The sequence below is a fragment of the Ursus americanus genome, chromosome 23 (genome assembly GCF_024610735.1).
Source record: "Ursus americanus isolate L20-20 chromosome 23, mUrsAme1.1.p, whole genome shotgun sequence".
Classification (NCBI taxonomy): domain Eukaryota; kingdom Metazoa; phylum Chordata; class Mammalia; order Carnivora; family Ursidae; genus Ursus; species Ursus americanus.
The window spans coordinates 17609848-17622604 of NC_142149.1; the positions used below are offsets into that span (position 1 = coordinate 17609848).

A 12757-nucleotide genomic window follows, 5' to 3' on the forward strand; every position below is an offset into this window, starting at 1 on the left:
CTGTGGCTTCTGGTGGGGGAGCGGTCTGCTTCTCTCTGACTTCTGCACCCTTGGTGCCTGCTTGGGCCGGGTGCCCTCATTCTTCTGCGTTTTGAATCTCAGGCTCAGATTTTCCGGCCCTTGAAGTTCAACACCACATCTGTGATCAAGATTGCTGTGGAACCAGTCAACCCCTCAGAGCTGCCCAAGATGCTGGACGGCCTGCGCAAGGTCAACAAGAGCTATCCATCCCTCACCACCAAGGTACGCTCCGGGCATGAGGGAGCGGCCAGGCTGCATTGCCCCGGCTGACAGGTCTGTGCTGCCCATGGCTTCATGTCCACCAGGCATGTCTGATGTGTTGCTTCCAGCGGCCTGTGTCAGGAGCAAGTGTTCCCTTCTGCTACTGTTCGTTCTTTCTTTCTTTCTTTCTTTCTTTCTTTCTTTCTTTCTTTCTTTCTTTCTTTCTTTCTTTTTTTTTTTTTTTAAGATTTTATTTATTTATTTGACAGAGACAGCCAGCGAGAGAGGGAACACAAGCAGGGGGAGTGGGAGAGGAAGAAGCAGACTCCTAGCGGAGGAGCCTGATGTGGGGCTTGATCCCAGAGTGCTGGAATCACGCCCCGAGCTGAAGGCAGATGCTTAACAACTGCGCCACCCAGGCGCCCATGCTACTGTCATTTCAAAGCCGGACATTGGGGGGGGTGAGAGTGCACGTGCATGTGTTCATATTCCACAGTATCTTTCGGCGGGAAAGAGATGTGTCTTGGAGAGTACTCTTTGAATTGATTTTTCCAGAAAATATAGAGGGAAAAGTGAGTCATTCTGATCCTTCTACATTCTTGAGCCTTCTAGCATACTTTCCTGAGTAGTTGGCCAGGGCTAACGGGTCAACTTATTGTCCATAGACATAGGGCAGGGTGTTCCCTAAACGGCTGTGACGGGAAGAAGTCGGTGACCGTATGCCCAGTAGCACTATGCTGAATGGCCCAGACATCTTGAGGATTAACTTAGAGCTCCCTGCTTCCTGCTGGTCCTTCTCAAAGAGGCTGGAACTGATGCTGAGCAGCGGCTTTCTGATAGTGGGTTCGGTTAGCGCCTCCTGGGCTCTCACATTGATTCTGCTGCTAGCCGTTGTTGCTGCCGCAAGAGGTCCAGGCTGTGACACCAGGGCTGTTGTGTTTCAGGTGGAAGAGTCTGGGGAGCATGTGATTCTGGGTACTGGGGAGCTCTACCTGGACTGTGTGATGCACGATTTACGGAAGATGTACTCAGAGATCGACATCAAGGTAAGTCAGCATCCCCTCTCTTGAGCGCCTGCCCAGCCAGGATCTTGGCTCCTGGCTCCACACTGATTTTACAAGCAGCCAAACCCTTGATTCGCTTGGAAGGCTTGAGAAAAGAGGGGGGCACTAGGGGAGGAGACATGTTTGGGAAAAGCATGACCTGTTGCTCCCTATATGGGAAGGTATTTGAGATCTGGTTTGCCCCTTTCTGCAGGGTTATTCTCAATGTCATATGTTTAAAGTCAAGGCTCCCAAGCCAGAGTGATTCTTGGTCAGTTGCACAGCCCATCTTTGGTGATTAGGGCTCAGTGGATGGTTTCAGGGAGTGAGGACTGGCCCTCCTGGGTTTGCTCTCACATCATGATGTAGCCCCTTAGTTCAAGTGCACCTTGTTGGTACACATATTTTCTCCTAGCTCCTGCGGTGGTGGGAGTGAGTGCCCTCACGTACCTGTCTTAGACGCTCCTCCTGATGTGCCGAGGACTGGCGCTCTAGAAGATTCTGAGTTCCCCGGTAGCCAGCTGTGTGGGAGCTTCAGGGAGGAGCTGTGCTGCCCAGAGCCAGGGGTTGAGAATGGAACAGGGACCTGCCAGGCAGTGCCTAGTGCCAGCTGTGACGGAGCCACGGGAGGTGTTCAGTGAGCGGTGGGGGGATGGCTGAACGGATATCGAAAGAGACCTTGGGGGACTATCATTTAGGCCCAGGTTCGACTCGCACTTACTCTTGGCTGAGGGACACAAACTCCTCACTCTGCTGAGTTTTCTCAGGCTGCTTAGTGCTGGTGCGGAATTTTTGTCCGCTATCGTACTTGTGGCTGATGCTGATTAAGACCAGGGTGTTGACGCACAGGAGGTGCCAAGGGGACCTCAGAATTCCCTTTGGCAGAAGACTGTCCTTCCTATAAATTGCAAACTTGCCTAACAATTTATTCTGTTTCCCAGGTGGCTGATCCTGTTGTCACGTTTTGTGAGACGGTGGTGGAAACATCTTCCCTCAAGTGCTTTGCTGAAACGCCCAATAAGAAGTGAGCTGGGGGTCCGAGTGACCCTGGGACTGACAGGGGCACTCTCCTCTCCCCACTCCACCCTAATCACAAGTGCTGTGGAAATAGAGACCCCCTGAGTCTCGGCATGGGGTCTTAGGATGCTTGAGTTTAGCCCAGCGCTCTCATCCCTTAAGCCTATAGACACGATGCTGTGGGATTCTTTGCCGGAGGTCCCCCAAGAATGAGTGTCCTCATTGCCACTTCTTTCTATATAATCTGATCATCTTAAAATTTTGCCCTAGCAGCAGCTCCACTGTTTTTTGTTTTTTTAAGATTCTATTTTTAAATCATTTCTATACCCGACGTGAGGCTCGACTTCACTACCCTGAGAACAGTAGCCGCATACTCCACTGAATGAGTCAGCCAGGCGGCCCGAGACCTCACTTTTTTAAAGAGTGGTAGATTTGAATGAAAGAAGACAGAAGATGAACCCTTTTTTGCTGTATTCTGGCTCGCTGGCTTTTACTGACGTCACTGCCTCGCCGGCCTTTTCTTAGGAATGCCCCTTTTGTGAGTCCTGCTCTCTTCATCACTACCCATTTCCTTTCTTTCTAGGAACAAGATCACCATGATTGCTGAGCCACTTGAGAAGGGCCTCGCCGAGGACATAGAGAACGAGGTGGTCCAGATCACGTGGAACAGGTGAGAACATGGCTGTGGTTCCAAGGCTGGAAGGAGACGAGGCACCACAGCCTGCCCTCTTGGTCTCTAATGCCACCTGTCCGGGGAAGCAAACTGTCCTCCGGGAAGGCAGGATCTGTGACCACAGCAGGCAGTAATCGCAGGGCTGCCGGATACCTCCATTGTCTCCTCCTTCCCTCCCCCCAGGAAGAAACTGGGAGAATTCTTCCAGACCAAGTACGATTGGGATCTGCTGGCTGCACGTTCCATCTGGGCTTTTGGCCCTGACGCCACAGGCCCCAACATCCTGGTGGATGATACCCTGCCCTCTGAGGTACAGCAGAACTAGGGGGAGCCATTGCGGTGGTTTCTTTGCTGTTGAGTGGAAGAAACTACAAAGTGTACTTCTTTTCCCCAAAGTATTTTGTGGCTTCTTTCCAGTATGTCTACCTTCTCCTCCCTCTAAACTCGGGTTGTTGCCAGGGTCACTGTTCACATGTGCCCTCATATTCCGTGTAGGTGGACAAGGCTCTTCTTGGCTCAGTGAAGGACAGCATCGTTCAAGGTTTCCAGTGGGGAACCCGGGAGGGGCCCCTCTGTGATGAGCGTAAGTTCCACCCATGCCTTGGCCTCCCCCACCCTCTAGGGTCATCATGCCTGGACACAAGGTGGGCTAGGCTCATCTGTGGGCCCTGGCAGGAGAAGCAGCTCGGGGCACATGGGGCCATCCCCTGTCCTGGGGCAGTGTCCTCTCCTCTCCTCCCTCCCTGTCCTAGTGCTATTGCTTGGGACATCCTGGAAATGAAGTTATTTCTAGGCTGACATTCGCTGCTAAGTCGAGAAGGAATATGTTCGAGGAGAGGTATCAGGAGGGAGGTGGGATCAGAGTGGTTTATAGAACAGGACCGGATTTAGTGGGAAGAAATGTGCGATTCCTAGAACTTATTCTACATCCAGAAATAATTAAATATTTGCAAGAAAAGCACATCAACTTCCAAGAAGACTTTACGATGCCTGAGCATGACCTGAAACAAACACGAAGAATGTGTGTTTAACTTCTGTCCTCTGCTGTAGGCCTTGGTATCCTATCAGAACCCCATCTGCAGGGTGATTTTGTGCCATATCTTTTGTGGCCTCAAGACCGCTGCCATGCTGCTAGAGGCTCCTTGCTTCCCTGCCCTTGGGCCCTTGACTAGCGCCGCAGCTGCTCCTCGCTCAGCAGCTCCCCATCTCCGTTTCAGTGATTCGAAATGTCAAGTTTAAGATCCTGGATGCAGTGGTTGCCCAAGAGCCCCTGCACCGGGGCGGGGGCCAAATCATCCCCACGGCAAGGAGAGTCGTCTATTCTGCCTTCCTCATGGTAAGTGGGTGGGGCTGGCCTGCTCCAGGGCGTTGAGTGGAGGTCTAAGCTTTGGGGGCATCAAGACTACAGTCCCTTTTCTTTACCCAGGTCCTCCATCCTCAGCCTTCCCCAAGTTGAGGAAGCCTTTCTTCTTGCCCCATTGCAGGCCACTCCTCGTCTGATGGAGCCTTACTACTTCGTGGAGGTGCAAGCCCCTGCGGATTGCGTGTCTGCTGTGTACACCGTGCTGGCCAGGCGCAGGTGAGCCGCCAGCACGGCATGCTAGGGAGGGTGCAGACAGCAGGCGCACGGCAAGAAGTAGCTGGGCTCCCGTGGGGAAGGAGACGGGCCTCCTACACAGTGTCTGCTCCTAAAAACCTACTGAGCTGGTTTTTCAGAAGGAAGGAGGAAAGATTTGAGACAATCCCCAGCGTTACTGCAGATAAAAATTTTGAGATTCCTTCTTGGGCCCTCTCTCCTTAGCCCTTGGGGGAAGTACTGAGATGTGTCATTGGGGGAAATGTCTATATAGGATCTTGTTTCCTCAGTGTTTCCACTCTTGCCAGGGGTCACTGCCCTTTGGTGGCCACAGGAAAGGACACGGAGGACCCCAAGGCTTTTCCGCCCACTATAGCACGATTGTGGTTATTCTTTCTTTGATGGTAACTCTGTGTTGTGGTACATTTGGGGCCAGATTCTTTCTCTGCTTTTGGTCTCTGTAGGACAAGGGACTCAGCCTTTGTTTTTCTGTCACAGGGGGCATGTGACTCAGGATGCACCCATCCCAGGCTCCCCTCTCTACACCATCAAAGCTTTCATCCCCGCCATTGATTCTTTTGGCTTTGAGACTGATCTGCGGACTCATACCCAAGGGCAGGCCTTTTCCTTGTCTGTCTTCCACCATTGGCAGGTGAGAAAATGGTGCAGGCTGGCCAGTGTGGCCTCCCGCCTGTTCAAGGCCAGTCCCCTCTGGCGTGTTCCCCTTCCGAGCCCCAAGTGAGATTTCCAACATCCTAGAGAAGAGTCCTAGAGCATCTGAAACCACTTGACCTTTCAGATTGTACCTGGTGATCCTCTTGACAAGAGCATTGTCATCCGCCCACTGGAGCCACAGCCTGCTCCTCACCTGGCCCGGGAATTCATGATCAAAACTCGTCGCAGGAAGGTAGGCATCCCTCAGGCCCATGGCCAACCCTCAGTCCCCAGGGCTCTTGGCAGCAGTTGGATCTCTTTCCATTTCTTCCTTTGGGACCTTTCTCCCAAGACAGAGCAGTTCCCTGCACAGTGCAGGGAGGCGCAGTCTGTACAGGCCTCAGGGGCCCAGTCTGGCTGGGAAGGGAGCACCTTCTCCTCAGTGGCGATTCCTGAAATAGCTGGGCCAGAGTCCCACCCCCGCCAACCTCCCCTTCCAGCACAGGTCTCGGACGGCCTTCAACTCTGTTGGTCACCACATAGGGCTTTTTCCTGTATCACCCCCACTCTTTGCAGGGCCTGAGTGAGGATGTAAGCATCAGCAAGTTCTTCGATGATCCCATGTTGCTGGAGCTTGCCAAGCAGGATGTTGTGCTCAATTACCCCATGTGAGTGCCGGGACTCCCGGCATCCCTGCTCCCTGCAGCGGGCTGTATCCTGGACTTGAAGCTGGGACCTGGTGTGACCCAGACTCCATGTTGTCAGAGAGCGTCTGAGAGTTGCTGCGGCCATTTTTAACAACCCCAAACCTTCCGACCCAGAATCCCAGCAAGGGAGGGGTATTTGGCCCCCTGGTTCCTCTGCAGCCTCTGCCTGGCTCCATTCCCAGGGAACAGAGTGGAGCTTGGACTCAGAGAAGGAAAAGGGGACGAAGTGTTTAACCCCAAGGGGCCCTGTCTTCAGGATTTACATGGAATTTTTTTTTTTTACAAGTTTGACCTTAGACATGGTTTTTAAGTGAACAGAACATTCTGACCTCTGCCTTGCTCTGTTCCTTTCATCCCTCCCCTATCCCCTTCCCTCCAGCACAGTCTGACACTGGCCCCTGGGTTCTGAATATATGTCGTCTCCTATGTCTCTTCTCCCAGCTGCAGTCTTCCTGCCTGGGTCCCCAGGGCAGCAGCCTGTGATGGGAGGCATCCCCAACTCTCAATTCAGTGTCCCCGTTAACGTTGAGGCCACTTTCTTGCCTCTGCCCCCCCCCCCACCTCTCTACTCTGCTTCTTCTGGGTGGGATGTGGGCTGGCTTGGGAGGTGTTAGGCTTCTGGGACCGGAGGCCATTGCCCCTGGAGAATCTCCCTGGCCCTGGAGCTGGGGGCCAGAACTCTGATTTCTAGCCCTTTCTCTAAACCACACACACACCAGCCACTACCAGTCCCTTACTCTGCTATCCCCCATGTGAAGAAGAGACTTGATTTTCCTCAAAACTGCTTTATTAGGAACGTACCAGGGATTGATGGAAGAGGCTCTGGCGGCCCCAGGCCCTATAGGAGTCCTACTTCTCCCCGGGATTCTGTGCTGTCCTCTTGACGTAGTCTCTGTACATTGTGTACACGGCACCTGTAGGAAGGAGAGGGGAAAACATCCCATAGCACGGAGCCCTGCACCCATCCTCTGGTTCTCCCAGGAGTCTGACTGCAGCCGTTCCCCTGAGAGCCCAGCTTCCTTGCTCATCTTTTTGCTCTGGGTCTCAGCAGCTGCTGCACGGCCTAGGGAAACACCCTGCTGCCAGTTCACAAGCTCATCCACATCGATTACCTGTCTGAGAAACCTCACAGCAGCCTGCGAGGTCGGCAAGCCAGGGTGCTTATCACTGTGTTGCACACGGGGAAACTGAGGCTCAGAGAACGGGATTTGCTGTCACACAGCTAGTCAGTAGCTATCTGTCTCTTGACCCAGAGAGGAGGAGAAGTTCAGTGTGTGTTCTGCTGTGTGATTTTTCTCACCTCTAGGACAAACTGTCACAAAGCCAACTGTGCACCATCCCCACAAGCCCTGGGACAGGAGATAAAACAGGGAACCCTGAAAGTGGCTTGGTTTGAGGGCTTCACCCAAGACTTGCTGTGGAGACTAGTGTAGGGAACAGGGACTAAAATCACAATCCCTTAACTGTCAGGACTCACAGCCAGATTTTGCCTAATCAGCTCTGTTCTGATTCTCCTGGGACGCCGGCAGCCACTCACCTAGCATGACCGCACCCACAGCACAGGCCTGTGCCGCCACTCGGGTGTGAATCAGGTGTATGGACATCTTGGTGGAACCACGGGCCTTCAGCCGATAAATCCGGTAGGCTGCCACTGCTAGGCAGCCTCCTAAGCCTGTAGGCAGAGAACGTGACCGCTGGGCCTCAGTCATCAGTCACATGGCTCTCCTCATGAGAGAGGACCTCCCCCCACTAGGTAGCCTGGGCACCTGGATAAACCCCTGCTTTCCTGCACTTCGTGGTGGGACAGGGGGACCATCATCAGAATATTGAACTTCCATTTTCAAAGTGGCTGCCTCTCTCCAATGAGCCCTCCTGTATGTACAGATGGCCCATCCTGAACCCCCCTACCCCCATGGCTCTGCTCAGGCCCCTCAACTGCTGTGGGCTCCCACAACTACTTTCCTACTCTCCCAACACCTTGAAGAAGGAAGCCCTGGAGATCCCAAACTGCTCCTTCCTTTCCTGACGCTGCTGTTGATGCCCCACGTTTCCCCAGACCCCAAGCCCTCAGTTGGCCACCACCTCCACCCATCCAGACTCCCTCATTTCATTGTCAGGCATGTCCCTTCGTCCCTTTGCTGCTGGTTCACTCCTTTCCTAGCTGTTGACTGCTCAGTGGGTACGACACTTGAGTTCTCTGCTTCATTTGAAAAAAGTAGACCTGTTCTCTGAGGAAGGCCCCTCCTCGCCCTCATTCCTTAATTTCCTACTCACCTGCAGGCACCAGTGGAGACTCCCTGGTCTTCCTCAGGAACTTCTGAGACACGCTGTCTTCGCCCTCGGGTGGTACCCACCAGCCTTTGTTAGCAGACATGATCCTGGCCCCAGGTGTTAGCAGCTGGGGCTCTGAGGCTTCAGCCCAGTCCTAGAAAGAGGCACCCCACAATAAGAACTCCTGATTCTCCTCAATCTGGGGGAGAAAGGAGGGAGTTGCCAGCTAAGACCCTCTCTTACCATGCCCCAACACAGCCGCTACTTGAAAAGATGTCCCAAGTGTCCCGCCTCGGATGGCTGGACCACTAGTGCCATTTCTCCCACCTCTTCATAACATTTGCCTCTTCCCCAGCTCATTCTGACTTCACTGTTTTCTCTGCTTCTACCCACCCCCCACTTCCATCTGTATTCCTATGTGATCCTTGGGTCAAGAAAAAAAGCAGCTGGAAAAATCCACAGATGAGGGTGGGAGGAACAGGCTTTGAGCCTTGGGACCCCCACTGGCCTTGAATCTGTGACAATTGTTCCTGAGGGAGCTACAGAACAGGATCTGGCCCCAGGGAGCCAGAGCCATCCCAGACAGTGTTCCAGCACTGGTTACTGAATCACCAGAGCCAAAGATTAAAATGATTGGACATTGATTTGTGAATAATTTAGCATAGATTTTGGACATTAGTACTAATGGAACTAATTCTGGTCCCTGAACTGCTCCCATTTCCATCTCTTGCCAGGTTCTTTGCCATTGCCAAACCCCTGCCTCCCTCCCTGGGCAGGTGATCCCTGTTGCTCTACTTGCTAACCCCCATAAACATCTGCTCTGATCACAAACTAGACGGAGTCCCAGAGTCCAGGTCCACAGACCAGGGCTTCTGCCTGCAGGGTGCCTTCTAGGTCTAACCATGCGACAGACTCCCTGTGTGCGGTGACCTCTATTCCTGGTTGTCTCTTCTCTCCTGGGGGAGCAAGGACTGTCGGCCCCACAGGTTCTCAGCATGCTGGTGCTTACCCTAGGAGATGGCTAGAAAGTAGAGAGCGAGCAGCCAGGCCAGGGCTCAGCATCTGCTGTTTTGAACAGGCCAGGAGCTGATGATGGAGCTGCCACTGTGGGGTCAGGGAAGCAAGCTTTAATGGGGACTTTGAAGTCAGGAACGGAGAGGGGAGGAGATAGGCCAGGGCATCAGTCTTAACCCCCCATTTGCTGAGTTCCAGGCCAGAGCTGCAAGCACTGGAAAGTAAGGAAAGATCAGATGGCGGGGAGCCCTTAACTAGATTCAGTCTGTTAATTCCCATGGATGTAAGGGGCTGGATCGGACAGGGACTTGCTACAGGGAACTGAGCTGGAAATGCAGAGGCAAGAAAGGATAGAGGTCCTTGGTTCTCCCCCAAGCTATACTGCTTCAAACACGAACAATGTGGGATGTAAATAAAATGCCCCAATTTCCAATTGTGGTCTTGATCCTTTCAAGGATGCTTTCAGGACCAAGGAGATTCATTCAGTTTGTAACCACTAGGACTTCCTCACCTCTCCAGTGCTCTTTATACTGCCTGCGGGGGGGGGGGGGGGGGGGATGCCCGCTCACACTCACTGGGGACAGAGATGACAATTGACCTGCGTTACCACCTATTTTGTTTGAGGTATTTACATTTCAGGCCTTTCAGTTCTATACAGTAAGTAGTTGTTCAGACTGGGAACTGAGCTTCCGAGAGGCTAAATGACTTATGCAAGGGTGCACAGCTAGTGAAGGGCAGCGTCACGATCTGAATCTAGGACTGACTGGCTCCAGAGTTTGTACTTGTAGCCAGCTTTCCACAGACCGGCCAGGCAGAAACCCTGTCCATCGAGGCCGAAGCTCAGGAATGCTAAGCAATTGTGGCACCCCGGATTCAGAGAAGAGGAAAGAACCTTCTTGCTAATAAGCAAGTGGAAAAAGATTGGAGTACACCATGGAGAGTCCCACTCCACCCCAGGCCTTTGTTCCTTCCCTAGATCCTCAGCCCCACGTGTCTTGTCCCAAAGGGGCTTTTCAAACACTGGAAATCTGTCCAGCTGAAGTCTTTCTTCTCTCTCCCCAGCACTCACTGCTCTAGGAAAAGACCCAGGGTCACAGTAGCTCCCCAGGGCCTTCACATATCCCCAGCGTCCATGGGAACTCTCCTCCCAGTCATTCACACACACTCTCCCAGGCTGCCTCCCCTGGTCCCAGTGGTGGCCTGAATTCTCAAGAGATGGATGGTCTGGGCCAGAGGCAGGGCGATGGCAATGCCTGGATGAGACAGAGCAAGAATCAGCATCAACTCCAAGCCCTTTGGAGAACAGGGGCCAAGCTGTGGAGAGGGAAGTTCAACTTCCTTGAGAGGTTCTCCCTTCTGTTGATGCTCCGATAGCATCTCAGCCCTGGATTGAAAAAGGAATAAGACACATAGTTGCTATGATTTTCTAAGCACCTGTGGGGCAAGAAACGTGCTAACTGCTTTAAAGAGGTTATTTTATTTAATCCTCACAACTCTGTAAGGTAGGTACAATTATTCCCATTTCACAGATGAAAAACTGAGGCTTGGGTTAAATGTCTTGCTCCAGGTCACAGAAAGTGACAGAAAAAAGAAGGACTAATAACTGGTCCTAAAATCAAATCTCACTGCTCTGGACTAATGGGAGAAGGATTGTAAACTGGAGGGAAAGTCTTGAAATAGAAGAAATAAAATTGCTTTTTACTTCTGAAAACACACTAAAACTTCAAGGAACAGATTTCTGCAGAGTACCGCTTCAGTTAAACAGCTAAGATAAATTATGATAACATTTTTGTTACTATGCCAAGTCTTCAATAATTATTTCTATTGAAGCATTTCTACATTAGTAATTGACTTAGTAAACCTTTTTTCCTTCCAGGTCATGTCACACTCATACAAATTCTAATTTAGAAGGGTCTAATTGAGGGATGCAGACAGACTTAATGCATCCGGAGCACAGGCCACAGGCAGACATGAGGTCAGTTAGCTGCTTGAATGACCACTCTCTGAATACTCAGTCTTTTGCCACTCAATGTCTTTTGAGTCTATGACATCACCTGTAAAATGGAGGTGTCCATCTACCCATAGGGTCGTTGTAAGAGTCAAGTAAGATGATTGTTAGAATTCCCCCGCACACGGCCTGCTCCTCTTCCTCCCGAACGAGCAAGTGTCAGGAAACGGGGAGCAGGCTGGGGCAGAAGCGGAAAGTCCCTGACAACAGATGGAAAGCACACCACGTTCCGAGTGGTCCCAATTCAGCACGCTCTTGTCCCCCTCCAACATTCTTTTCTTTTTCAGCCTTCCCAACCCTAACTGGAAGCTTCAGGCTTGTTCTCCCTATTGTGTTGGGAGGGGGGTGGCTAGAGCTTGAAGTGCTACAGAGCTAAGGCATTGCCATGCTATGTATAGCCCAAGGGAGCTGAGGGACCAGGCAGGGAAAGGAGGGCCAGCAACTCTTGCCTTGAGCTAAGGAGTTCTGTGAGTGAGGGGATGCTGAGGAATAAACTGGACAAGGAACTGAAGATGCTGGAATTGGGGGTGGAATGGGGAGAACCCAGGCTGAAGGGCTGGGGGAATCACAGGAGAGAAGACATTAGGCCATATATAGTAGTGTCTCAGGGACTTGAGGTGCCAGGGGTGGGGGAACAGGAGAAGGCTGGGGCAGTGGAAGTTTCTAGATAACAGGGTGAGGCTGAGGCAGCCTGTAGAAAGTGCCTGGGGTAGGGAGGGTAAGACATCCCCTCCCCTAAAAGCAGGCAGTGAGTTCAAAGGACCTTGCAGTATTTGTCCAAGGACAGCCCCGAAAGCCACAGGCCTGGGGCCAGGAAAGCGCCTTTGTTACCACCAGTCTTTCTGGGGAGACTACTCATATATTTAAAAAGCTTCTAAGAGGGCGTGGATGGTAGCGATTGGAAGGCTGCATCCAACTGTAGTAATGCTGACGAGGTAGGATCACGTCTTGGTGAAGGACCAATTTTGAGCTGTGTATTGAGACACACCTGTCTCAGATGATGAATGGATGTGCCAGAGATGTGAAATGTTTTGCTGAGATCCCTGTGTTGGGTGCTTTTGAATACCCAAACTACCTGGCTTCCTCTAATGAGCACCGTGGGAGGGGACTAATGGCTTTGGAGCCCACAAGGTTTAGGCACTTCACATATTTTATTTACTCCTCACAACAGCTCCAACAGATGGATCTCTTTATCCCCATTTTACAGATGAGGAAACCATGCTCAGAAAGGTTAAGTAACAGCCAGACTGCACAGCAAGGAAATGGCGGAGCTATCCAACCAATAATGTTAACCACTATAGACCAGATTACAGTGGAAAATTAACATCACAAGTAATAATGGGACTTCATGTGCATTTCACCATCCCATTCTCACACCACTGTAGAAATGAGTAAACAAGTACAAACAGCTGGGCAGAGAGAACTTCCAGAAATTCAAAGACTGCACCTACCGCACTGCTTCTCACGAAAGCAGGGTAGTTCCTGAGCCAGCACACTGCGTTCTAGGTGCTTCCAAAAGTCCTTCCCTGGTGGGTGGTACCAGAACGGGTCCTCTCCCAAATGCTTCTCCTC

The 12757-nt window shown here is 51.9% G+C and overlaps 2 protein-coding genes across 3 annotated transcripts in view; one reads left to right on the forward strand and one right to left on the reverse strand.

Annotated features, from left to right (window-relative positions):
- EFTUD2 (elongation factor Tu GTP binding domain containing 2) overlaps window positions 1-6224 on the forward strand; it is a 40536-nt gene extending 34312 nt beyond the window's left edge. Inside the window, exons 18-28 of the mRNA XM_045814038.2 lie at window positions 103-243; window positions 1167-1268; window positions 2207-2289; window positions 2866-2952; window positions 3139-3265; window positions 3451-3538; window positions 4173-4291; window positions 4440-4534; window positions 5030-5183; window positions 5331-5438; window positions 5762-6224. Coding sequence (XP_045669994.1) covers window positions 103-243; window positions 1167-1268; window positions 2207-2289; window positions 2866-2952; window positions 3139-3265; window positions 3451-3538; window positions 4173-4291; window positions 4440-4534; window positions 5030-5183; window positions 5331-5438; window positions 5762-5857 — 1200 coding nt within the window. The 3' untranslated portion in view covers window positions 5858-6224. The remainder of the gene's footprint in view (window positions 1-102; window positions 244-1166; window positions 1269-2206; window positions 2290-2865; window positions 2953-3138; window positions 3266-3450; window positions 3539-4172; window positions 4292-4439; window positions 4535-5029; window positions 5184-5330; window positions 5439-5761) is intronic.
- Window positions 6225-6585: 361 nt separating this feature from the next.
- On the reverse strand, window positions 6586-9404 carry HIGD1B (HIG1 hypoxia inducible domain family member 1B). Of its 2 annotated transcripts, none has more exons than XM_045814040.2 (4): window positions 9173-9404; window positions 8167-8317; window positions 7430-7564; window positions 6586-6806 (listed from the first exon to the last, which is right to left on the reverse strand). In XM_045814040.2, the coding sequence occupies exons 2-4, from the start codon at window positions 8264-8266 to the stop codon at window positions 6742-6744; spliced, it is 300 nt and encodes a 99-aa protein (XP_045669996.1). In that variant the 5' UTR covers window positions 8267-8317; window positions 9173-9404; the 3' UTR covers window positions 6586-6741. The 2 variants fall into 2 exon arrangements, with proteins under 2 accessions (XP_045669996.1, XP_045669995.1); XM_045814039.2 differs by lacking the exon at window positions 9173-9404 and adding an exon at window positions 8407-8793.
- Between the last annotated feature and the right edge of the window lie 3353 nt (window positions 9405-12757).

Coding starts and splice junctions, on each gene's coding strand:
- HIGD1B (XM_045814039.2), bottom strand. Junction 7,565..8,166: donor GTCTCCACTGGTGCCTGCAG/GTGAGTAGGAAA, acceptor CTCTGCCTACAG/GCTTAGGAGGCTGCCTAGCA. Junction 6,807..7,429: donor TGTGGGTGCGGTCATGCTAG/GTGAGTGGCTGC, acceptor TCCTTCCTACAG/GTGCCGTGTACACAATGTAC.